Source organism: Ammodytes marinus, assembly GCF_949987685.1.
Source record: "Ammodytes marinus genome assembly, chromosome: 24".
NCBI lineage: Eukaryota > Metazoa > Chordata > Actinopteri > Uranoscopiformes > Ammodytidae > Ammodytes > Ammodytes marinus.
Window position 1 is genome coordinate 3718842 of NC_137228.1, and position 24378 is coordinate 3743219.

A 24378-nucleotide genomic window follows, 5' to 3' on the forward strand; every position below is an offset into this window, starting at 1 on the left:
CACACAAACACTATGGAGTCACTATGTTGTCTTACCACATGAATACACAGAGACAGCTTGAAAAATTAAAAAAAAACAGAGCATCAACATTTTTTTTTTTTTTTAGCATTTAGACCAAAATCATATTCTGGCTTCTTGTAGCAAATACACATCAACAGAAACACATGGGCTCAGAAGCTGGTAGCAAAGCTGGTTTAACTGTGTGTAATGCTGATTTTCTTTGTAGATTAAGATAAGTGGGGTTACAGTAAGATGTATAAGAAGTATACAATTTACTATAGCCGCAAGCCATTTTAGTCATTCTAAAATCTAAAAGATGTACCGAACTTTGCAAACATAAGAAGTATATGGGAGTCATGCGATGGTTGTTTGAAGCAGTGAGCTAGTAGGATTTGGTTCATTTACATTCAATCATAGAGACAACTTCCTAAAAAAAATGTTTTATTTCATTTGACCGTCAAATACAGGATGCACTGAAGCCACGTTAACATTCACTCACTTTGACTAAACATCTTATTAGATTAAGAGTAACAGAGTGTTTAGAGGGAGGAGAGAAACATCTATGTACTACTATTGCATGTGTTAATTGATGTAGATGTTAATAAGATGGTTTACTCCCACAAGGTTTTAAAGGAATACTTCACCCATACGGAACCAGCGTTCTATCATTATAAAATAACTATTATAATATAATGAATGAGGTTTTTCTTCCCTCAGTCTTCACTTAGTCTTCCCTTGGCCCAGCTGTCCTGTTAATCCTAGCCCTTACTGTGATGTCACAGTAAGGAAAATGTAGGGTTAGACAGTGAGACCATAAAACACTCTTTCTGCCTTTTCTCAGGCTAAGATGATCCGATTTATTTATTTTTTTGCACATTTATACTAAATAGGATCTCCGAGTTCAATACACCTTCATATTCCAACCGGTGAAGTAGGTCTTTAACTTGCTTGAGAGGTCAGCAATCTTGTTTTGATTCTTATCAATGTCCAGTCTGTATAATTCATTGTTTTCCAACTGTATCACTCGTCTGGTGCAGTATAAAAAAGGTGTGCACAGGGCTAAGCAGCCAATGGTACCTGTAAATTCATTTAACCACTAAAGGCCTATGTTGACATGATTTGAAAATAGTTTGCACAGTCTATTTACACCCCAAAAACAAATGCACAAATAATTTCATTTCACAAACAGAGGAGAAACATATGCTGTGAAAATTTTTGTATATAAACATTGCATATGATCCTGTTTCATCAAATCACATGACATCTTGCGTAACAGCGAGAAAAATAAAAAAAAATAAAAAATCTGTCACAGGGAACATATTGGAGTCACACGGGGTCAAAGTAAAGGGTGGGACGGTAACAAATCCATGTAAACTGTGTGTCCACTATCAAGGAAGAATCAAAATCTGCTGCGCTTGTTATTTGGTCCATCAAACACTCCTTCCCCTAATGGATTCCCCCTGCCAAATCCTGGGGCTGGTCCACCTTGAGGGCCCAATGGCGAATGTTGCTGCTGCTGCTGCGGCTTTGGGGATTCAACTTCAGGTCGTCCCCCTATTGCTGCACCCTGCTGTGGGTATCTATTGTTTCGCTGTGGTATCGGTGTTACAAAATGGGAGCAAGTTTGTGGGGGTAGGCACAGGAGGAAAAGGATATCAAGGTTTTCAAAGTTCATCGGTCAGTTTGGTTTGATCCAAGTGTCGCCATCCAAGAGTAAAAGGTTGGTGAACCAAGCAGACAAAAGGAAAAGAGAGAGGAATAAGACTGTTAGTGGAGGCTACAGTTTGCAGGTCAATTTTCATGTCCACGATGTAGAGTAAATATATATTTTGCACTTCTGCTATAAAACAAAGCTTCTAGGATGTATGGTCAAATTCAAGCACTACCATTTAAATAACCGAGAATTTCGTCAAACTATTTGAAGTCTAAACTAAGTCTATTTATTTATTTATTTTTACAGTTGAAGGCAGTGTTTTTGGTAGTATATTCTATATAGAAAACTGCTTAATTCTTTTGTCCTGATACATTACCATGGCTCCATTTTCTGACATCAAAGGTGTCCCCATATTTGCCGTTCCCTCTGGGCCAATGGCTCCGGCCCTTCCACTCATGCCCATTTGACCCTGGTTAGCGCTGGGCCCCGGAGAGGCCTGGTTATAGCCATCTACGCGCAAGACAACGGAGCATTGGTTTGGCATTTGGTGGAACAGCTCAATGTAACCGACACCCATGTAAAGGAACTTCTACTTGAACTAATCGAAGTTAACGTTGGCTTTTGGTCAACAACTATGTGTGTTCATCCATCATCCAATGGAGGACAAACATCTATATCTTTTATAATAAGTTTGCTAGCTTATCAGTACAATTAAAGGCTGAGTTTAAACACCCTTTTCCTTCCATATTAGCTCCGTCCCCTCATCCAGCACTCAGCAGATCAACATTTACTATTGCACGAGCCGATCAAAGTCAACAAATGTTTGTCTTTAATTTATTTATTCATTTGGAAAAAAGTCCTTTAAGAACGTGCTCGATGGCTGCTTAAGCCTTCTTGACTTACAGTAGATTACTCTGAAGACAATCTCAAAGGACACTATAAAAAACACATGCATGTACCACATCATCTAACCTTCATTTGATTCTGCATACAAGTGAGGATGAGAGCTCAGGGACCAAGTATTTCTCAAACTATGCAACTGAACCCCCAACGAAAACTACTGGTTTAGTACACTGTAAATGTTGTTAGTATACACATTATGTTATGTGGTGCACTGTATTTTCTCATTTGCATTGCATTCCAAGTGAGTCAATTGTACACCAAATTACGGTAATACTTTACTCTTCATGAAAAAAATGTGAATGAACTGTGTTAAAAAGAAGTCACTTGGAATACAAGACAAGTAAGCATGATCATGACATTTAGGCAGTTGGAATTCATAAAACAATGTCACTTGATCTGGTTTTAAAAATCAACCATACTTAACACAGTCATGCCCGTACCTGCCATATTAATGGCTCCTCGATTGCCCATCTCACCCCCTCTCATTTCCTGTTCTCTCTGCAAGAAGTGAAGAAGAGCCTTCAGAACAAAACTCTGCTGACGTACAAAATGTCAGCCAACAGCCTTACTGTACAACACGCACTGTAAAAAATATTCATTCTACACACTACATTTGTGTCAGTAGTACTTGCTTCCTTGCCACTACTTAAACCTTGGCAATGCAGACTCATTTTCCATCCTCATACGGGTCTGTTGTTTCACTGAGACGAGCTTATAGCAATCAAAGTGCAAATTTAATCTGCTAACCAAGCCAAAAATAAATGTATTTTTTTTTAAATTCAAATGAAACTGTTGGCTTGGTGCGTCAGGGCGCAAACACACAAAAACAAAGCTGCTCCATTATTTGTTCACACTCTCACGCCAACATTCAGGATACACAAAACTAACACACAATCCTGTCTCTTTGCTTCAGACACACAACATTTAAATACACATCTAGACAAGGATTAATCCGGCCCGCTGAAACCAGCTGTAAAACAATGACCTAACTTAAAAAGTGTCAATAAGTTCTATCAACAATGTATACATCTTATCAATGATGATGTACTGCAAATACTGTGATGCTCAACCTTTGTATTCTTTGTGTACTTACCTGATGTATAGTCAATTAAGATAACAAAAGTAGTGTACTCAAAGCATGATAGAATCCTATAGTGTCTAAATTGCACTTACATCAGTGGACGAAAGCTTCAGATCTAAACAGTGACGGGCGGCTGAGTTGCACTTAATTTAAACACTAGATGGCAGCAGAAACATGTATAGTGTTGGGGTCACTACTCTCCCATCAACCAAAAGATTAACCAGACAAGGGCAACCCCAGAAAGAGCCCTTCATTATGTGTATCAATAAGCCTTAATCTTAATGGTCACACACTCTTTGTAGAATAGACTTTTATAGTTTTCAAAATGGAAAGGAAGCAAATATGGAGATAATGTTATTTCTGCTAGGTAAGAGAAGTATATTACTGATTTGTTTTTTTCCATACACGTTCATACATACATAAATCAATCCACACATACTGTTTGGTACCACACACACACACACACACACACACACACACACACAGTTAATATAAACAATCAAAATTCATCTTCTATTGCATCATACTGAAATCTAAATGTGCTCATGGATGAGACTAATTGTTGGTTTTATTTGATATTAACCTAACAAGTGAAGACGGTTTTTCCAACTACTTTTGTGCTGACAGTAATCAGACGGTCCTAGGAGTTCTAACTGTGTGTGTGTGTGTGTGTGTGTGTGTGTGTGTGTGTGTGTGTGTGTGTGTGTGTGTGTGTGTGTGTGTGTGTGTGTGTGTGTGTGTGTGTGTGTGTGACATGCATGTAAAGATGTAGACTCCACATGGATAGAAAGCGACAACATATCACACCAAGAATAACCCATACGGACACTGAATGTCATGAAAAGATAAATATATATTTTGTGAATATTTATTTAACTTTGACAATGGCTAGGCCCTAAGAATGATAGTCAAAATGATCTAGTGTCAGGGCTCATGCTTGAATTTGCTGTCTAAATGTTTCAATTGTTTCATCAGTTGTTGTGTATTTGATGTATTTTGCATTGTTTATTGTGTGTGTATTATTGTGTTTGCTTTGTATTTGTTTGACTCATCGGCATTGCAAATGAGGGTCACCTTTCAATTGACCTGTCGAGTATAAAATAATTCTAAAAATGGACAAGCTGTAAAAAGAGCAGTCACAAGTCTGTCAGAATTATGATGGTATCTTCCTTTAACTGTATTTTTTTTAGCGTGCGGCCAAACTTTTCATTCTACTCTCATCCACATTACACTGGTTTCCATGATTATCTATTTGACAGGTAGTTTTTATTCATGCTTTAAAACATGTTCCCGTCTTCTTCATGCTGTCCATTTAAAATATTAAAGTATAGACAAAGTTGTTATTGGAAAGACATGTGCTGTGTTCTCTGAAAGCATAACTATGAATGTTCATCAAAAGTAAATAAATATGAATGAAGACCCCCCCCCAAACTTTCAAGAAATGAATATAGCTACTCCATAAATCCAATCCGTCATCGTATTGCAGTACGATACGGTTCGGTACAGCCTGTATTGTGCGGTTTTGGTACGAATACGTGTATTTTTACACCCCTCATTTAAAACATAAACGTGCTGTATATAGTAATGAGATAAAAGGGTTATCCCTGAACAGCAACATAACCAAGGTGTTGCTCAAATGCAAAAGAATCTAGAGCAGCAACGATTAATCGACGAATCGATTATTAATCGATTACTAAAATAATCGCCAACTATTTTGATAATCGATTAATCGTTTCGAGTAATTTTTTAACAATTTCCAAATTCTCTGATCAGCTTCTCAAATGTGAATATTTTCTGGTTTCTTTAATCCTATTATGACAGTAAACTGAAATATCTGTGTGTTTTGGACAGAACAATACATTTGAGGACGTCAACATGGGCTTTGGAAAATTGATCAACATTTTTCACAATTTTCTGAATTTTCTGACATTTTACGGACCAACAACTAACGATTATCAAAATAATCGTTAGTTGCAGCCCTAAAATAATCAAAATGAAGATCCTTCTCGTGCAACCATACACTTTTTTTTCCCGAAGATTTGCCTCGGTGAAATAGATTAAATCCACAGTGGCAGTTTTAAATGACACTAAATGATTCAGTTGAGTCCATTTCCCTTATATAAATGAGATTCTGTGACTAAAAACCTCAACAGCTTGTTTAATACCAAAGACCAATAGCTGAGGGTAATGCAGTAACATACAGGTGATACTGCTAAAGAATGTACAATATGCAAGCTGTTGAGATCCATTTCCTTTTATGGTATACTTGACTTTTTTGTACATCAAGGCAACTATACTTAAAATACCACATTAGGTTTTTCTATTCGATTAATTTAAGAGCCGCAAAGGTAGAGAGAACGGTTGCGTTTGTATTACAATAAAAGAAATCTGCGACACCGATAATATCTAGTAATCTTGATTGGTGCCACCCTTGATTGTATGCGTGTGTGCGATGGCATTATACTTTATTGTGTCTGTATTTCAGCTGTACTTACGTTGTCCATGTAGTTTGGTGTGCGCCTCACATCCTCGTGCTCTCTGTGTCTCAGCATCTCCTCCTCTCTCCTCCTCCTCTCCTCTTCATGTCTACGGCCAGAGAAAGAAAGGAAAAAATAGAATAAACTGAAACACACTGCCACTCGCTTTAACAGGAAAAACTTCCAAGCAATGTAATAAATTAAGTACACTCCCTACAGCTCTCTCACTCTCTAGTCTGCTCTAACGGTTTGCTCAAGAAGTAAGCAAGTAACCTTTCATTTACATAGCACCTAAAACCTTGTGAATGTCGATAGTTAGCCTGCTGCTATCGGTGTATGAATGTGTGTGTGAATGGTAACGTGGGAAAGGAAAACAGGTCTCCCTTGCAAAAGAGTCTTCGGTCTCAATGAGATTTACCTGTATAAGTAAAGGTTTGAAAAAAAACCAGGGTAACACAATGCTTCTCAATGTGAACATATTTAGCAACATATGCAGAAAAAAAGCTTGTATAACATAATTAAACCGTAATAATTCAGGAGGAACCTCACCTCATCTCTATCTGCTTTCTTCTCTGCAGCTCCTGGTTGCGGAGTTCTTCTAGTCTCCTCAGCTCCTCCTGACGTCTCATGAGATCTGAAGACATGAGGTAGAGGGGATTGACAGAGGGGGGGGATATATTAAGCCCCTATCTCACTGGGCTGCGACAGTGTGCGACAAGTTGGAGACACAAAATTGCGAGAAACTATGCGAATTAGCGACAATTTTATCTCGCAGTCTCACTGAGTTGGTTCCTCACGACACGTTTGCGAATGTCCTGGCCAACACTTGCCGGGAGGTCGCATTTATGTCTCGCGAACGTCTGGCGAGCGTCGCACGAACAGAATGTCAGTCTCATTTTTGTCTCAAATCAGTCGCAATTTAGTTTCATATATCGCCAAACCCTCGCAAAGTAGTCTCGCATTTCTTGCACTTTCTGACTGGCGGAAACTATATTGAGAAGGGTTTGCAATGCGTTTGAGACACATGCAACGACTCTGAGACTATTTTGAGACTAGATTTGTCGCACACTTTTTTTGAACATGTTAAAAATTCAAGCGACAGGTAGGACTGGGCAATATGACGATATCATATCGTGGACGATATGAAAGTGTCTCCCGGGAGAGATTTGGCCATACCGTTTATACCGCGGAGAAAAAAGTTCATGTGGCGGGATTTGGTCCATATCGCCCAGCCCTAGTGACAGGACTGCGCGGCTCTGCGACTCATGCGAGGAAATTGAGACCTCCGCGAACGTTTGGAGACAGTTTAGAGACTCCCTCGCGAATGCAGTCTCCAACTTGTCGCTAAACAGTCGCAGCCCAGTGAGATAGGGGCTTAAGGAACAATACCCAAAAACAACAATAGATCAAAACAAGAGGGCTAAGCAACAATTCAAGCAACACACACACAAAGACAGGCGCTTGTATTCAAACAGCAACCTAAAGCCAGCGTTCACACCTTGTCTCATCATCATGAGCTGATGTTCGTGTTTGGCCGACTCAAGCTCAGCCTCCAGTTTGTCTTTGGCTTCTTTGATGTTCTTGTCCACCTGCTCTCTCTGCTGCTTCTCCATCTCATGAAGAGCTTTCCAGCGCGACGAGTATTCAAACTCAAACGTGCCCGGCTGAGCAAAATGGGGGTGCTGCTCTCGTTCCCTGTGGAAAGGGGGGGGGGGGGGGAGTGTAGAGATGCATTTGATGTATGAAAAATATCTTTGCATTATAAGGAGGTATAGAAATCCCCCCCCCCCCTTTACTCACTTGTGGAACCTTGGAATCTTTTGCAGCAGTATTTCCGGCATTCCGTCCTCTTCGTCAAAGTGTACCGAGGGCTCCACGATGGCTGGACAAGGCGTGCTGAAGAAAAGGGAGGGACAGAGACAAGTTAAATCCCTGTGTGCTCTCAGAAAGCAATGGCCTGCTCATGAACCTGGCGTGTCTTGAAGTCACTTTTTAATCCGAAAACATCTGCTTTTGAAATTCAGACCTCCTTAAATTGGGTTTCCAGCAGTTTAATGCAAGTTAGACTTAAAGCGAGTCTTTTTTATATATATTTTTGGGGCATTTTTATGCTTTGTTGATAGTGCAGAGAGACAGAGGTGAAATAGGGCAGAGAGGGGAGTGACATGCAGAGAACGACCGCGGGCGGGAATCGGGTCTGCTGCTGGGAGGGGGGGGCTACCAACTGAGCTAAGGGCGCCCCACACATGAGCAAGTCTGAAAGTTAACAAAAACTTTTTTGGTACGTAATGGAAACTTTCTTTATGTTCTTCCCCACACTCCTTACTTGGTCAGCAGCAGAGCTCCCTCTGTGCAGCGCTCCAGGGCTTTACGAGCGGCCCCTTTGTTGGCAAACTCCACGATGCCTTTCCCCGTCGGACGACCTCTGTCATCCGTCACCACAATAGCCCTCTCCACCTGCCCAAACTGAGAGAAGGCCTGGCGGGAGAGGGTGGCTTTTTAGTATTAAATATATCACTGCATGGGAACCAGAAATGCAACATATGGGAGTAAGATATTAAAAGCTACCTCTTCCAGCAGCTCGTTCGTCACTGAAGGCAGCAGGTTGCGCACAGACAGCGCAGCACCGTGCGTAGAAAAGCGGATCCTTAACGACCGATTGTTCAAAATACTCCCGTCCAGCTCGGCTTTAGCAATCTGGGCCAGCGTCCGGGTTTCCTAGAAAACAAAGAGATAGAAGAAGGAAAAATTAATATGACACTTGGGCACATTATGACATTCATTAGAGATAAGTGTTCTCTTCACTTAAACCAGTTTGACACGACATCATTTCTTTACGAAACCTTGCAGCGCTTGAAAAAAACAGTCAAAGTATTAACCTATTACATGTGAAGAAAGCCTCCATTTTGAAACATACAACTACTAACGTAAAAAAAATGTGTTACTGTTAAATGCAGGATAAGGTAACAAATGAATGGGGTGGCAAGTGTCAACTATACATCTGTACATATCGTGTATTTTTTTATACAGTATCATATTTCACTAATTATTATTTTATTGACATTTACAGTAGGCCTATTCTATGTCGTCTATATTTTATTTTGGATTCTAGTACTGAATGGTGCACTTTATCGCTACATTTTTTAACTACACTGTGTCCTTGCACCACTTGTTTATTTGTGTCTCAGGTGGCTCTCTGCAGTGTGTTTCTATTATACCTGTTCGCTTCTGTATTGCACTGTTGAGGAGCCTGGGACTTATTTCATTGCCATTAGCTGCTGCTGAAACTGTTGTGCATATGTCAAATAAACCGAATCTTGAAGTGTCAAGTCGACCAACAGCTTGTGCTAATGCTAACGTAGCAGCTAGCTCCTCTTAGTGCATGTCGGCCCTCAAACTTCAACTAAATTAACACACATACTACACACACACTTCGGTCACACAGCACAGGTTAGAAACAACACGCCGAGCTTTGTAAATACCAGGCACACGAAGGCGAAGCCCCGGTCTCTGTTGATGAAGACGTCGTTAACTTTTCCGTATTTAGCGAACATGTTTCTGAACTCTTCCTCCGGGATATCCAGGGGAAGGTTTCCGACAAAAAGACGCGAGCGCTGGGTGAACGTCTTCTCCCCGGGCTTCCGAAAGCTTGTAATATCCAGAATCATTTTCTCCGTGCCCCCCTCGCTGCTTTCCCCGTCTCCCTCCGCTGCTTCGGCGGCGGGGGACCGCTGCTCCTCCGGCTGCGCTGGGCTGTCTTTGTTCGGCGGAGACTGCTCCGGGGCCGGGGACTCGGTCCCAGGTTTCGACGGCTGAGGAGAATAATCGCTTTGCATGCTATCTTGTTGCATGTTCCGGTTAGCCATACTCTCGAAAAAGCACGTTAAGCAACGTCGTGAGACGTTAAATCAAGCTAAATTCGTGGAGAAGCAGTGTTTGTGTTGATAGTTTACCATAGTGTTTACACCTGCGTTGAAAGATGGCGACGGCTGCGCGCGCAGATGGTTGAGTCAGGGGCGTAAAGAAAACTTTATTGATCCGGGGGGGGGGGGGGGGGGGGGATGGGGGGTCCGGTTTGCAACAGAGGCTCCAAATTTAATAATAAAAAATAGAGAGAGAAAAAATAAACAAGAAACATGTTTTAAAAGCATATGCGCCTTATAATACAATATATAGCATAACACATAGGCTACAGAATTTAACAATATTAGCCTATGGGGCGCCCTTAGCTCAGTTGGTTGGGCGTAGCCTAATATGAATGTAAGAAATATAGCCTACATTAAACTACAATATTTACACAATTAAGGGCTGGGAGTAATTAAGATATATGAAATATGTATATTTACATCAGAAATATGCAATATGTATAAGTACTTGCAGCAACATTGCAGCAATGTCAACAATATGTCAACAGCAATGTAACACTATTTTCCAAAGCCATATACTGTACTGAACTGAGGTAATAAAGATACATAACATGTGTCTTTTGCTGTCAGTTTTTGTATTTGTGGACTATGTGAGTTCCTGAGGTGCTGCTGAAAGCTTGTTCCATGACGGGCCGGCCATCTGTCCAGATATCTTGGCACATCTGTGTGCACATGCTCCTTAAATTCATCAGTTTGACAAGGGTCTAAAGGGCTTTCTGTCTTCTTCCTTGCTTCTCTGTCAAGGATCCCATATCCAGCCGGGTCAGAGGTGCAGCTCGACTGTCACTCGTGAGTCTGGGTCTGTCCATACGCTGCATACCACACGATTCACTCAAGGAATGTGAATGAGCAAGCCATTTGTAGGGCGTGCATGTATAGTTCTCAAGGGCCTTGTCGTAATTTGCACACAGAATTAATAAATGCTCCTCACAGGGAAGGCTTGCCGTTTGATCTCGTTTGATCCTGACCCCTTGAGGATAAGTTTTACATATCAAAAGAAACTGATTTTAGTCGTAATGAGGTCTGCGTTTACTTATTGGTTGCAATAGTCTCTTTTCAATGTGTTTAATGTGTTTTTTTTTAATCATTTATTCAGAGCACAGATGCATGAATTTGAAAAAATCCGACAGACAGTATATAAGTAGGGTAAATGTAGTGGACTAAAAAGTACAATATTTGTCTATTTAATGTACAGTTGTGGAGGAAATAGGCCTACTCAGAGCTAAAGTAAAAGTAGGCTACCAATACAACAGTGTAAATACACTGTTACAAGCAAAAGCCCTTCACACAATTACATTTTTTACTTACGCAGAAGACATGAAGTACTAAGAGTAGGCTACTTATTATGCAGAATAACCTATTTAAAAATAATATAGGCTACAATAGGCAAGTATTGATAATATTTGATGCATTATCAATTTACGTCACAGCTATTTTGTAATTTTGATTACAATAATAACAGAATGAGTAATTATATTAAGAATTTGTAATGTGGATTTTTAAAAGGAACTAAAGCCCTTTTACAAATGTAATGGAGTAAAAAAAATACAATATTTCCCTCTGAAATGTAGTGGAGCACAAGAATAAATGTATATTCAATTGGAAGTATTTGAAAATTTAACTCAAGCACAGTGTGGGCTAGTTGAGTTAACGGTTAATTACGTTGCTCCACGACATAACAATGATAATGCCACTTCCCTAACCGTGCATTACGCAAAATCAAATCTAGCCATATGTCGGTGCAGGTCCAGCTGTAGCGCTGCCGATGGGGAGTAGTAGTAGTAGCCCAGTAGTAGTAATGTGACGTGACTGTGACGCGGCAGCCCCCTCCTCCCTCTCAGCTGGACGGAGCAGAGAGCAGAGTGCAGAGAAGCAGAAGTGCTTTGTGATGTTCATCCGCGGCTGCAAGTCGAGGAGGCTATAGATGTAGGGTGAGTGGCATTAGAAAAGTACTAAAAAGTCAGTTATTGACTTCACGCTTCAGTGGAATTAAGCGCAAGGCTACTATAAGGTTAATTAAGCATGCCATTTTTAAAAGCATAATATTAGTTTGTTTATGCTTTATATAGCCTACCTACCTTTGAGTGAGAACACTTCACTGTAACGATAGATAGGTTTTCATTCACCTCAGCAGATTACATTGCTGCCAGTGTTTACAGCGCAGAGTTAGTCCCGTATATATAGCCTAGGCTTTTGAATTATTAAAAGGAGCTTTTAATTAATGTGCAGCGGCTGAGATTTGAAGCACAGTTAAAAAGAGGCTTCTTAAATCATGTGCATATTAATTCGAGAGTGCATTTTTGTCAGAGTGCCATTTTAATGTAATTAAAGTGATCATTCATGTAATTTAAATGATACCTGCTGAATCTAAGACATTTCTGCAACGTGTGTGAAGCGGCATGTTCACATCGTCTGATTGTGATTTGTATTGGTTGTGCATTAAGACTTTGTGTCACTTGTGCATGATGGCAGAGTTGAAATATAACTAAGTACATTAACTTTGAAATTTCGAGGACGTTTTAAACTTTTTACCCGATTTTATGGTTACTACTGATGCAGTATGTACTTAATAGAAACTTCACCTTTACCTTACTAATAATTACTACTAATAATAATATAATTGTGTAACACTGATGATTTTTTTCTATTTTTTAGGAATACAGAGCACTGCATTATGTTCTCATCAAACCAGCTTTGTTTTGTGTTGTAGATTTTATTTAACATGGACATGACAATATCATTGGACGAACCAGATTGTATTGTTTTCAGTGTATTAGCATAAATGCTAGATTTACACATGTCCACAGGAGGCTTTTTAAAAACAAGAAAAAATAAATAAATAAATAAACAAGACAGAAACCAGATCAAATACTGATTAGGGCAAAACTGATAATTACAAGAATAAAAACGCAGTATACAATGGAGTACAGAGCAATATAATGATAGTCAAATGTATTTATACATAAGCAAAGGCAGCATTATCAGACAATACACCACTTGGAAATTATTTTTGTGAGCACTGTTGATTTGATTTGAGCCATTGTTTAAGCTCTCTGTTAAAAGTGTTGCTGTTAGTCTCTAGTTTTAGACTAGTGGGCAGGAGAATCTTGCCCCTTTTACAGAGAAAACAGACTGGGCGAAAGATGTCTTGTACATGGGAACAAGACAATCACCATTGTTGGAGGCTTGTGTATTTGCCCGACGAGAGCTCTGACGTCTTTTTAATTGGTTGTTTAACAGAGTGATTGATCTTTGTCAGACATTTTATACTACAGTAAAGAGCTTTTTTTCTTCTTTTTCTGAAACCACTAGTCTGTTGTGACCTTCTTTGACCCTGCTGTTTAGGCTCTGGGTATTTTATGAGACGCCGGCTCAGCAAAGACCTCATAACATGTCTTAGTCATGTTGTGACTCAGTTAAACCAGATGGAGCGGGAGTTTTGTTTTACATTGACCTTGGCTTTGTTGGTTTGGCCCAACTCTCGTAAAGCCGTGGATGTTTTTAACCTTACAGTAGGCAATGCATTCAAGTATGGATAAATGGGTTTGTAAAGGCTTCAGGGTACATAAAACCATCTCCGAGTTTCTCCTCCATTAGTAATCCTGCCTTCATGTGCTCCTTCTTTTCTGAGATCTCAATAAATGCTAATATCCCCGTACAATAACTTTTTTTTAAGTACATAAATTAAATATTTTTTTTAAATAAAGACCACCTTCCATGTAATATTCACAGTGCTTGAGGTCATTTGTGTGTATTTTAGTCATCAATATATTTCTGACAGCCCCTGAAGGCAGCACAGAAGGTTAGAAACAACCTGATCTTTTATTTCCATTGGCTTGAGTCATGTTATAAATTCAGGTTTACGTAAATGTTTAGTTTAGCAGTTTATAGTTTAATACATTAGCAGAAGGCACCATTTAACCCATTATCCCTTGATGACTGATTTATGGCACTGGCCCCAGTGGATAAACCAACTTACCTCTGGTATGAAGGGGTCACAAGCAGGTACATAAACATATTTCTTGTGGGGTTTATACAGTATCTGGATAAGAGAAGACAGAACACTGTCCTACAGTTTTATCACTGCAGCTAATAATATCTCTCTGTGTCTGAGAACCTGCACAAATCAACTGTTTCACTCCCAATTTGCAAACTTGTATCCCCTGTTGTTCGGGGTGACAGAAAGATTTAAAACCTGCCCTCCTTCAGATTCCTTCAGCCCTGTGTGGCGTTTTAACTGGGCCCTGGAGGAGTTGGTCGGTGCCGATTGAACCTTGAGTGACATAAACCCTCTCCAGTTATAACAGGGAGCCATTGTGCCTAATCCCCCCACTCTCCGGCCTCTCAAACCCGCACCAATTTTTCACTCTAGGCAAGGCCCGGCATCTATCTAGCTGGCTCAAAAGTTGGAGGGCTCAAATCTCAAGTATTCCTTTCAGCGTACAGAATATCATTATGAGCCATACAGTAGCACTGACGCTCTGAGGAGGCTAATGAATGCAGGGGCCATGGACTGGGAATAAAACACTTAATCATGCAACAAGGTCACGTTGGCCAAAGCTCAACATCTGTAGAACGGACTAGGTTTTAAACAGAACCGATACTGTTGAAATAACGGCTAAGCTAACGATAAGCTAATTATGTCACAGACTCTAGAAAGGATCCCTCATCATATGCCTTTAGCTTTCAATGAACCAAGGTCCAGTTGGATCCAATTAGGGCTGCAGGTGCAAACAATGTTATTTTCCTGTTTTTTATATCTGCTTGGAGAATAACAGTTTTCATGGGCATAGTATACAGTTAAACATCAATGTCTCAGCAGTTTATTCTTTCAGCGTCCTATACCGGCTTCAGCCAGATTTCAATAATAAAAAATCTTCAAGTAAAAACAGCAGACAACAAAACAGTACATTGCAATACAGCATAGAGTACATTATGGTTGGTGTGCCTGCAGCATAGACAGGGGTCAATGTTATTGGGGCATGCGTAATGTAAAAAAAACAATCATTTACAACCATACAGCTAGCATGATGCCCAGGGGGAGAAACATAGAGACACTCCTCTGAACCCAGCACTGATCCTATACAGACCTACTGATCTCAAGTCAGGGGTAAAACCAGGTCATGTGGTGTTTAATGTACTGATTGACAGCTCGGTGAATTCAAAAAGAGTCTTTTGCTAGAAAGTGTTAAGCCTGGACTGAAGCTGAATATTGTAAGATGTCATCAAGGAAAGCCCATAGAAATGTTCACACTTTTTCATGTAATAATTGCTTTAAATCCTTATAAACCAGGTATCATCTCAATATTTAAGGATTGTCTTAATTATTCTTACAACTCACATATTGTGCAAAGAGGAATACCCCCTCTTTGACACATTGTCGGCCAGGCCTGTTTGAAGTAATAAGGGGAAATGTTCATGGTGGGGGGGGGTTATTCTCCATGTTCACCGGCTTGTCAAATCCTCCTTAGGAGTCTGGTATGAAAAGAAATGGTTTTACCCGCTGCACAAAGATGACCTGCACCTGACTCTGAGATGTTTCAGAGGATTAATACTGCGGCTCTGGATAGTCCATGATCTCCTCCACAAAGTCTCTCATAATGAGGAATGTGAACTTTCTGAAAAGGGTTGCCTTACCCTCACTGTAAGCCCTTGCATCTATAACCTCAGGCTGTAGTCTTAAAAGGTTTAACAGCTTTTCCCTTTTGGCTACACCAGCAGCTTGATCCTATGTCCGTCCACTACTTTAGTCCGGACTGGAATCTCAATTAACCATTGGATGAATTACAATGGCATTCTATATACATTCATGGTTATCTCTTAACATTTGATACTATCATCAGGTCCATTGGTCAAACATTTTGCTTTATAACTGAACAGGACAGTTCATGACAATGACAATCCCAATCAGTCTATTATTCCCCCTTTGAAATCAATGGTTTCTTAAAGGTGCAGTGTGTAACATGACATCATCAAGAAAGTTCTACAAAGTTCTAGAATGCATCGCTCCCTGGGTAACCCCAACCCTTTCGAATAATAACAGAAGCTACAGTGGCCTTCAAGGACAAGAACAATTCTAAATTTTAAACAATGCACCTGATGTCATTCCAACTATGACAGTTTCAAGATGGCGGCACTAGGCCTTGATCCAAAATATGATGAAATATGGACATATATGAGACCCTTTCTAAGGGAAAAAATAATAATTCAAAACATTTTTTTCAGCTTTTATGCACTAAATTAAATGTACTTATGGATATTATAATTACTTTCTACAAAATCTGCTAGGAAATAAAACCCAAAATTCTACACACTGCAGGTTTAAAAATAATAGAGAAGTATAATTTTGAAGAATACCAAAGTGCAGTAGATTTTTTCATATAATTTACTTGATCTGGACAGTAATGAAGGGATGGCTCATACGGTACAGTGATTGCTAAATGCTAAGGATTTTTTTTATGGGAAAAGCAATATTAATATACAATGTGACATCTCTGAAATTGATGTTCAAAATGAGCCTTAGTAGTTGCTGCATCGACCTGCATACAAAGCTACACATTGATTTGGATCTTGAGTTTCTTCTCTAAAAGGCTAAACACACTAGACACGTTATTGTTGGGGCAGTAAAGCTGGGCACTATGGTCTAAGGAGGGGACGTTTCCTCCTTGAACAGGCCTGCTGCTGCCATCTCCAGTTTAATAAGGAGTCAGAATCAAAGACAATATACATGCTGACTTCACCCATTGCATGACAAAAAGACATTTGGCAGGCAAGGGGGCTAATGGCTTAATTCCCGGAGGGCAAAAGGCGGGCTTATAATGGAAACATAACTCATGATTATGTCAGCAGTGACAAATACTAATAGTTAAAACAGATGTCCTCCAGGCCTTTGTCATGCAATTATTCAAATCCAGGGATTGATGCTGAGAGTGGACTGGCAGGGTTCCTTTTGCCGGTTAAAAAATGAGGCAATCTCACAGCTTGAGCAGCACGCCCAGCTTTTCACTTTTATAGGCTAATTCATTCTATTATTTGGCTCTTCTTCATAGCGGGACATTTTTTTAATTTTCCCACACATACATTTGAAGTGCTAACATTCTATTTGTTTGTCAAGCAATAAAAAAGCAGCATCATTTACTCCACCAATTCCAAGGTTTCGAACCATCTGTTTTATCTCTTATGTATGTATTTATTTTTAATTATAAAAGGGACACTTGTGATTTTTTTCTTTCTGCCCAAACAGAAAAGTGCATGAAGGAACTTTGGACCAATGATGGCGGCCTGGCCAACAGTGGCCTGGGTACTGTTGATGACCTACATTGCTGATTGGCTCAACACTGTCCACTCACGAGACTTCACCAAGACGGACATTATCCTGCTGCATCCCTCAAGTAGGAACATAAAAATACTCTTTGGTTGCGTTCCGAATCGCATACTTTCTACTATATAGTATGTAGAAAAAAGATTTAGGATGTCCCGATTCTTGTGGCCAGATTTAGGATGGTTAGAAGTACCCGGATGTCCTACTTCATGCGGCCAAGATTGTTAGTGTTGAAAAGTGCATCCTATTTGGGCGATTCTGACCCACAATCCAGTGCGCACGTGAAGTGACGTAACATCGACGAAGCCTCCATATGAAAACAAACGGGGATGCGACGGATATAAAAGCAAGAGGCAAGATCAAGGCGCAATGTTATGATGAAATAAGAGAGAAAAGTATGTCCCAATAGTATGCCTACTGCATCCTAACTAGATTCTTTTTATCGTCGGATGTAGTATGTAGAATAGAAAAAAGAAAGAGTATGCGATTCGGAACGCAACCTTTGAGTAAATGCGTGTTTTCAGTGTTAAAAGTGCTGTAAGCAGATTCCCAAAAGGGTTTGTTTTGAGCCATGTCAGCGACTTAAAGTAGATATATGGATTGCAATTTCTATGTTGATCCATTGCTTTGGTCCATAAATCCACAGACATTAATGCCCTGTCAAAATGAATGGTAATCATTTTGGTTATCCCTCAACTCCCTCAATTGGTTTTGCAGTACTTACTCAACCAGGATGGTTAACATTGTAAACATCAAAACAATAGCATGTTAGCATTAGGACGTAAGTTTGGCTTTCTCTTGGAGAACAAAAAAACATGCTTCAACAATCCCACACTGCCAGGGATCAAACAGAAAACATCAAGCACAACAGGGGTGTAAAATAAAGACAATGTATTTAGCTCTGAATTGAGCAAATGTTGCAAATCTTTGAAAAAAATGTAACATTAAGAAAATCATGAGATCTTGCACTAACAAAGATGGACAAAAATGATCAAATGTTAAAAAGTAAAAAACCTACATTGTAACAGTCAAATAAATATGTTTTCTATAGCTGGGTCCCACATCCCAGACCTTCAGTTATGAATTGACTTACTGTAAACGCAGCTCCATTTAGATCCCACTAATTCTAGAAAAAGTCTGATTGATAAAGGTATGCCACTTCAGTATGCCAGGTCATGTTTTGTGTTGGCCTGCTAGGGGGCCCCAGGGGGAAAAGGAGCTGCTCACTACACAGATCCAAGATATGACAGAAAGACAGACATTCAACTGAGGCATTTGTGAGGTGGAATTGATGAATTCAGTTTCCCAGAACTTGAAGCCTAATACATTTCACTCATTAAAGGCCTACTTCACCGGTGGGAATATGAAGGTGTATTGAATTCTGAGATCCTATGTAGTATAAATGTGCATTTTTTTTTTAAAATTGGTTCATCCTAGCCTGAGAAAAGGCAGAAAGAGTGTATTATGGTCTCACTGTCTAACCCTACATTTCTCTTACTGTGATGTCACAAAAGGGTAAATGATATTCTCAAACAATCAGCTACAACTGAGGAGACAAGGAAGGCGAGCTGATCTGCACCGTTGCACTACAACATGGATTACTTGATGGGAAGGGGCCTCAGAAACCAGCTTGTAAGACTCCACTCTCGTAGGGTGATCACAGGCAGTATGATGGCATTCGGTGGCCTTTATGTATAGCAGGTGGACGAGCAGATAAGAACAGAGAGGGCAGATGACCTTTCTGTTCCTGCCAGGAAACAAGGGCTTGGTCCCCATCTGCAAATTGGACAGGTGACAGACCTGTGACGGAGCTCAACGAGAGATGGGAACCCGAGGAGAGACTTTTACAGATAATAAAATGAAAAGGCTGGCAGAGCAGGAGGTGACCGCGGCCCTTATCTGAAACAAGATACATGGGAAGACCCGGTGTGTGCGTGTGTGTGTGTGTGTGTGTGTGTGTGTGTGTGTGTGTGTGTGTGTGTGTGTGTGTGTGTGGACCACATGTTTAAAGCAGAAGCTCAGCGACCTCTTAAACAGAGGAATGAAAAGCACCTGAAAGCAGAGATATTCTCAGACAAGGAAATAATTAGCACATCACTCACATGGGGGTCGGAATATGCTGATGTGAAGCCTACAGTGATTGCACCAATGATCAAGAGCAGAGATCTTAAAGTTCTCCAGTGGACTCTTCAGCCTTCTTTGCTTTTTCAGAACACAGGTAATAAAATGAAGACGTTTTGGGATAGAATTGACAAACATGCAGAACTTGCAGTGGAAAGGCGGTTTTCAAGAGATAAGACCATTCGAAGGGAAGCGAAGGAACTGTAGCAAAGTATGAAATACCTGTAAAAAAATTTGCAAAAATACAAGACACAAGAAGCAAGGAGTATTTAGATGGATTCCGCTGAGATTAAACGGTGTAATTTTAGAGATGGAGCCCCATAAAAATGACAGTGGACAACAAATCGTATGTGTCTGTCATGAAGACTAAGCTATGTAGAAAAGTGGCAGCTAAATTCATTGTAAAAAAAATATATAAGAATTCAGCGGAAATTTTGAAAGTGCATGCCGCCCGTCGCCGACCACCAGCCCAGCCTTCGTGATGTCGGCCCGGCTCAAAATACTTCAGCGAACTATACCGCCGCACTCTTTCGGAAGATAAGACCCAAGTTTGGGGCAGATTGGAAAGTTGTTCCCACAGTCGTGTTCAGTTTTGTACCCCTTGTCTATTTTACTCAATAATATTTTTTAGTTTTACATTTCAAAGGAGACATTGTTCTTCTCTTAATCGGAGTGACATAGCCTCTCATGTATTGTGTCCACTGGTCCACTGGTCCAGCTTCTCCTTCTGCTTCTCCCTGTTCAGACTGGTCCAGGAGCCTGCTAACTCAAGTCAGCTGGTTGTTAGATATTTGCCGGCTATGAAATTGGTGCAACAGTGTCTCGTGGTTTTGGGGAAGGATACGGCCCTTGGGAGAAATTCCTGCATTCCAAAGCCTCACACACTTTCCTCTGATCTCATCCAGGGGGTGGCAGTGCCTGGCTGCATCGGACCATGTAGTGCTAAAGAGCTGCTTGTTGAGGATGGGTTACTGTGTCAAGGGCTTTCTATAGTGCTGATCCCTTAGACTTTCCTGTAGTGTACATTGGCATTCCCTTTGGCGTGCAGCCGTGTTGTTGTTGATTGTCAAGGAGTGGGAGTAGCTTTAGCGATAGCTTCTAGATGAAACCAGGTGCCCATTATCAAGAATGTCTGCAACAACACAGGCACACACTGAAGGGAATGTTTGCGTACGCTCCAACGCATGTCATGGGATCAGTGGCCCCATGAAAGCACTTGAGACAGCCACCAGTCCTACACAAGCAACTCTCAAGTGTTTCACTGCACGGGCTGAGTGCAGGTGCTGATACAAAACATCAGAGTTGAGATTTTTTTTTCTTTTTTAGATTTTTTTTTTGGCATTTTTAAGCTTTATTAGATAGTACAGAGTTGAAATGGGGAGACAGAGAGAGAGAGAGCGAGAGAGAGAGAGAGAGAGAGGGGGGGGGGGGGGATGACCTGCAGTAAAGGTCCACGGGTCGGATTTGAACCCACGACCACTGCAACAAAGGCCGGAGCCAATATGTTACACGCTCTATCCACTACGCCACTGGAGCGCCCCGAGAATGTGATTCTAAGGCATTAAGCAATATTCCTCAGGGGAGGTGTTTCTTCCCAGGCCGCAAGATATTACACCATTTCACAGCTGTCAAGAACCCAAGAGCCCGCAGACAGAGTAAACATGACCCTAGACCAGGTGTGAAGGTGAACTGGGAGGAGTAGGAGGAAAAAAAGAGGAGAAGAGAAAACACTGCAGCAACATGTATGTGAACTACTGTATGACAAAACGAAACAGTCCATAATCTCTTTCTGTTGTTCCAATCTTCTCCTGTTTTCATGCCAGCAGGGGGATGACTCCATTTAAATATCGCAGGGAATATTCCCACTGTTTTTGTGGTATTGAAAAGCATCCAATCCATAGCTCTAGTTATAGCTACTTGAATTCAAATTTTATCCCAACCAACACATTTTTCACAGGATGTAGTGTGCAAGGCAAAACATTGGTTGTGTTCCGAATCGCATACTTTCTACAATATAGTATGTAGAAAAAAGATTTAGGATGTCCCGATTCTTGTGGCCAGATTTAGGATGGTTAGAAGTACCCGGATGTCCTACTTCATGCGGCCAAGATTGTTAGTGTTGAAAACTGCATCCTATTTGGGCGATTCTGACCCACAATCCAGTGCGCACGTGAAGTGACGTCACATCGACGAAGCCTCCATATGAAAACAAACAGGGATGCGACGGATATAAAAGCAAGAGGCAAGATCAAGGCGCAATGTTATGATGAAATAAAAGAGTAAAAGTATGTCCCAATAGTATGCCTACTGCATCCTAACTAGATTCTTTTTATCGTCGGATGTAGTATGTAGAATAGAAAAAAGAAAGAGTATGCGATTGGGAACGCAACCATTTTCAGTTTAAAAAGTGGACATTTTGATTGATACATTTAAAAAGATTAAGTTGACACGGTTAAATAAACTTTAAAATAATCCCAGAAGCAATTTAGTCCATAAACATATCAAGTCTTAAAAGGTTTGATATTTTAAGACTTGAACAGTGTTCTGCTTTTTATTATTAAAAAATATATTTATTTATTATTAAAAAAAATGAAAAATTAATATTGTTATGGTTCTGAACACACGTGGTAAAACCCTCTAATTTCACGGAAACTGCACTGTACTGTATATCATAAAACAGTGCCATACCCTGGCTGTAACAGAAATGACAGGCTACGACAGCTTACATTTGAATTAGACTGGTATGTACTGGTATAGAGTAGGCAGTCATATACTGACACCTAGTGGTGAATACTGAACAGTGTCTTGAGTATAAATTACTCACTGAGCTATTTGAGAAAAAATCTTATAAAATAAATCCAAGTTTAGCAAGAACATAGTAGCATGTTACTGGTTAATATTGTACACAGAGCCAGATATAAAGCAGTGAAATGGAAAGACAACGGACAGAGATCGAATCGGTGGAGAGTTGGCCCCTTAAAACTCGTCCAAATGACCTACAGGTTAAATTAAATAGAAGTAAGGAAATAGACTAATTGTAGGCCCTGTTTGTCTGTCTTCCACAGCTACTCCTCATCCCGGTGGCTTCAAGTGCTTCACGTGTGAAGCCGCTGCAGATAACTACGAGTGTAATCGGTGGGCTCCGGATGTTTACTGTCCAAAAGGTACAGCATGCTCTTTTCTTAGACTATGGTTGCGTTCCGAATCGCATACTTTCTACTATATAGTGTGTAGAAAAAAGATTTAGGATGTCCCGATTCTTGTGGCCAGATTTAGGATGGTTAGAAGGACCCGGATGTCCTACTTCATGCGGCCAAGATTGTTAGTGTTGAAAACTGCATCCTATTTGGGCGATTCTGACCCACAATCCAGTGCGCACGTGAAGTGACGTCACATCGACGAAGCCTCCATATGAAAACAAACAGGGATGCGACGGATATAAAAGCAAGAGGCAAGATCAAAGCGCAATGTTATGATGAAATAAGAGAGTGAAGTATGTCCCAAAAGTATGCCTACTGCATCCTAACTAGATTCTTTTTATCGTCGGATGTAGTATGTAGAATAGAAAAAAGAAAGAGTATGCGATTCGGAACGCAACCTATGTGTGCACTATAACTGAGCATACACAAACTCCCAAAGGCTATAGTCTAGAAACAAGAGATGTGTAAGGTTGATGGTATGCCCTCTATGCCCAGATGCCAGATACTGTTTCACACTCCACACGATGGACAACCATGGAGACAGTGTGTCTGTGACCAAGCGTTGTGTGGCTCTGGAGGACTGTCGCTTCACTGGCTGTGCCCACGTCACCGATAATGGCGATCAGGTAGGCTACTAAACAAATGACGCGTCTGGGGTTAGACCCCAACAACTTAAAGCCCTACTTCACCGGTTGGAATATGAAGGTGTATTGAACTCGGAGATCCTATTTAGTAAAACAATTAAATCGGATCATCCTAGCCTGAGAAAAGGCAGAAAGAGTGTCTTATGGTCTCACTGTCTAACCCTACAGTTTCCTTCTTGTGACATCACATTAAGGGTTAGGATTAACAGGACAGCTGGGCCAAGGGAAGACTAAGGGAAGACTGAGGGAAGAAAAACCTAATTCAATATATTATTTTATAATGATAGAACGCTGGTTTCGTATGGGTGAAGTATTCCTTTAACATTATTAGGGATATGTTTAATGCAATCTCAGCATCTGAATGTCGTCTGCCAGGTGTGCTCGTCTTGCTGCGAGGGAAACATCTGCAATGTGTTGGTGCCCAGGAACGAGAGCAGCGCCGTTTTCTCCTCAACTTCTCCCCTGGTCAGCTCCGGCACAGAGCTCCCTCCTGTTACGCTAAGCTACGTCACCCTCCTGGTCATCAGTAGCAGCAGCATATTCTTCAAATATGGACATGTTTGAGAGGGAATGTCTTTCTATACGCATCAAAAAACATTTTTTTTTAACCTTTATTTATACAGGTAAATCCCATAGAGACCGAAGACTCTTTTACAAGGGAGACCTGTTTTCCTTTCCCACGTTACCATTCACACACACATTCATACACCGATAGCAGGCTAACTATCGGCATTGGATGAGGGACTCCTTCCGAAGAATAACGAGGAACAATTATTTCAAACAAATGGATCATCCAGACATATGGGGGGGGGGGGGGGGGGGTTGGGTTTATTTTATCCTGCTCCGATGGGTTCACTTTTAACCTGAAGATAAAAAGAAATCTTGTGTCCATACCTGTCTCCTTCTGCACCATATTCCATATAGATTAGGTTTACTGTATTACCTCTCTCTCAGTTAGGATTGACACCTTGTTTCAGCACTTATCTTAAATTTCAGCGTTCATTTGAAGTTGTCATTGCTTTACAATTAGAGTGGGTGATCATCTTGTTTG

General features: G+C 40.6%; 2 protein-coding genes across 2 annotated transcripts; one reads left to right on the forward strand and one right to left on the reverse strand.

Moving 5' to 3' along the window:
* Positions 1-428: 428 nt before the first annotated feature.
* Positions 429-10072, reverse strand: pspc1 (paraspeckle component 1). Its single transcript, XM_080052650.1, has 10 exons — positions 9598-10072; positions 8684-8833; positions 8442-8593; positions 7916-8011; positions 7614-7810; positions 6665-6749; positions 6134-6224; positions 2998-3055; positions 2031-2164; positions 429-1591 (listed from the first exon to the last, which is right to left on the reverse strand). The coding sequence occupies exons 1-10, from the start codon at positions 9979-9981 to the stop codon at positions 1400-1402; spliced, it is 1539 nt and encodes a 512-aa protein (XP_079908776.1). The 5' UTR covers positions 9982-10072; the 3' UTR covers positions 429-1399.
* Positions 10073-17311: 7239 nt separating this feature from the next.
* Positions 17312-23891, forward strand: LOC307269640 (ly6/PLAUR domain-containing protein 6-like; the record flags this gene model as incomplete). The annotated part of the gene is made up of 4 exons (XM_080052637.1): positions 17312-17432; positions 22549-22647; positions 23179-23309; positions 23703-23891. The coding sequence occupies 4 exons, from the start codon at positions 17312-17314 to the stop codon at positions 23889-23891; spliced, it is 540 nt and encodes a 179-aa protein (XP_079908763.1).
* Between the last annotated feature and the right edge of the window lie 487 nt (positions 23892-24378).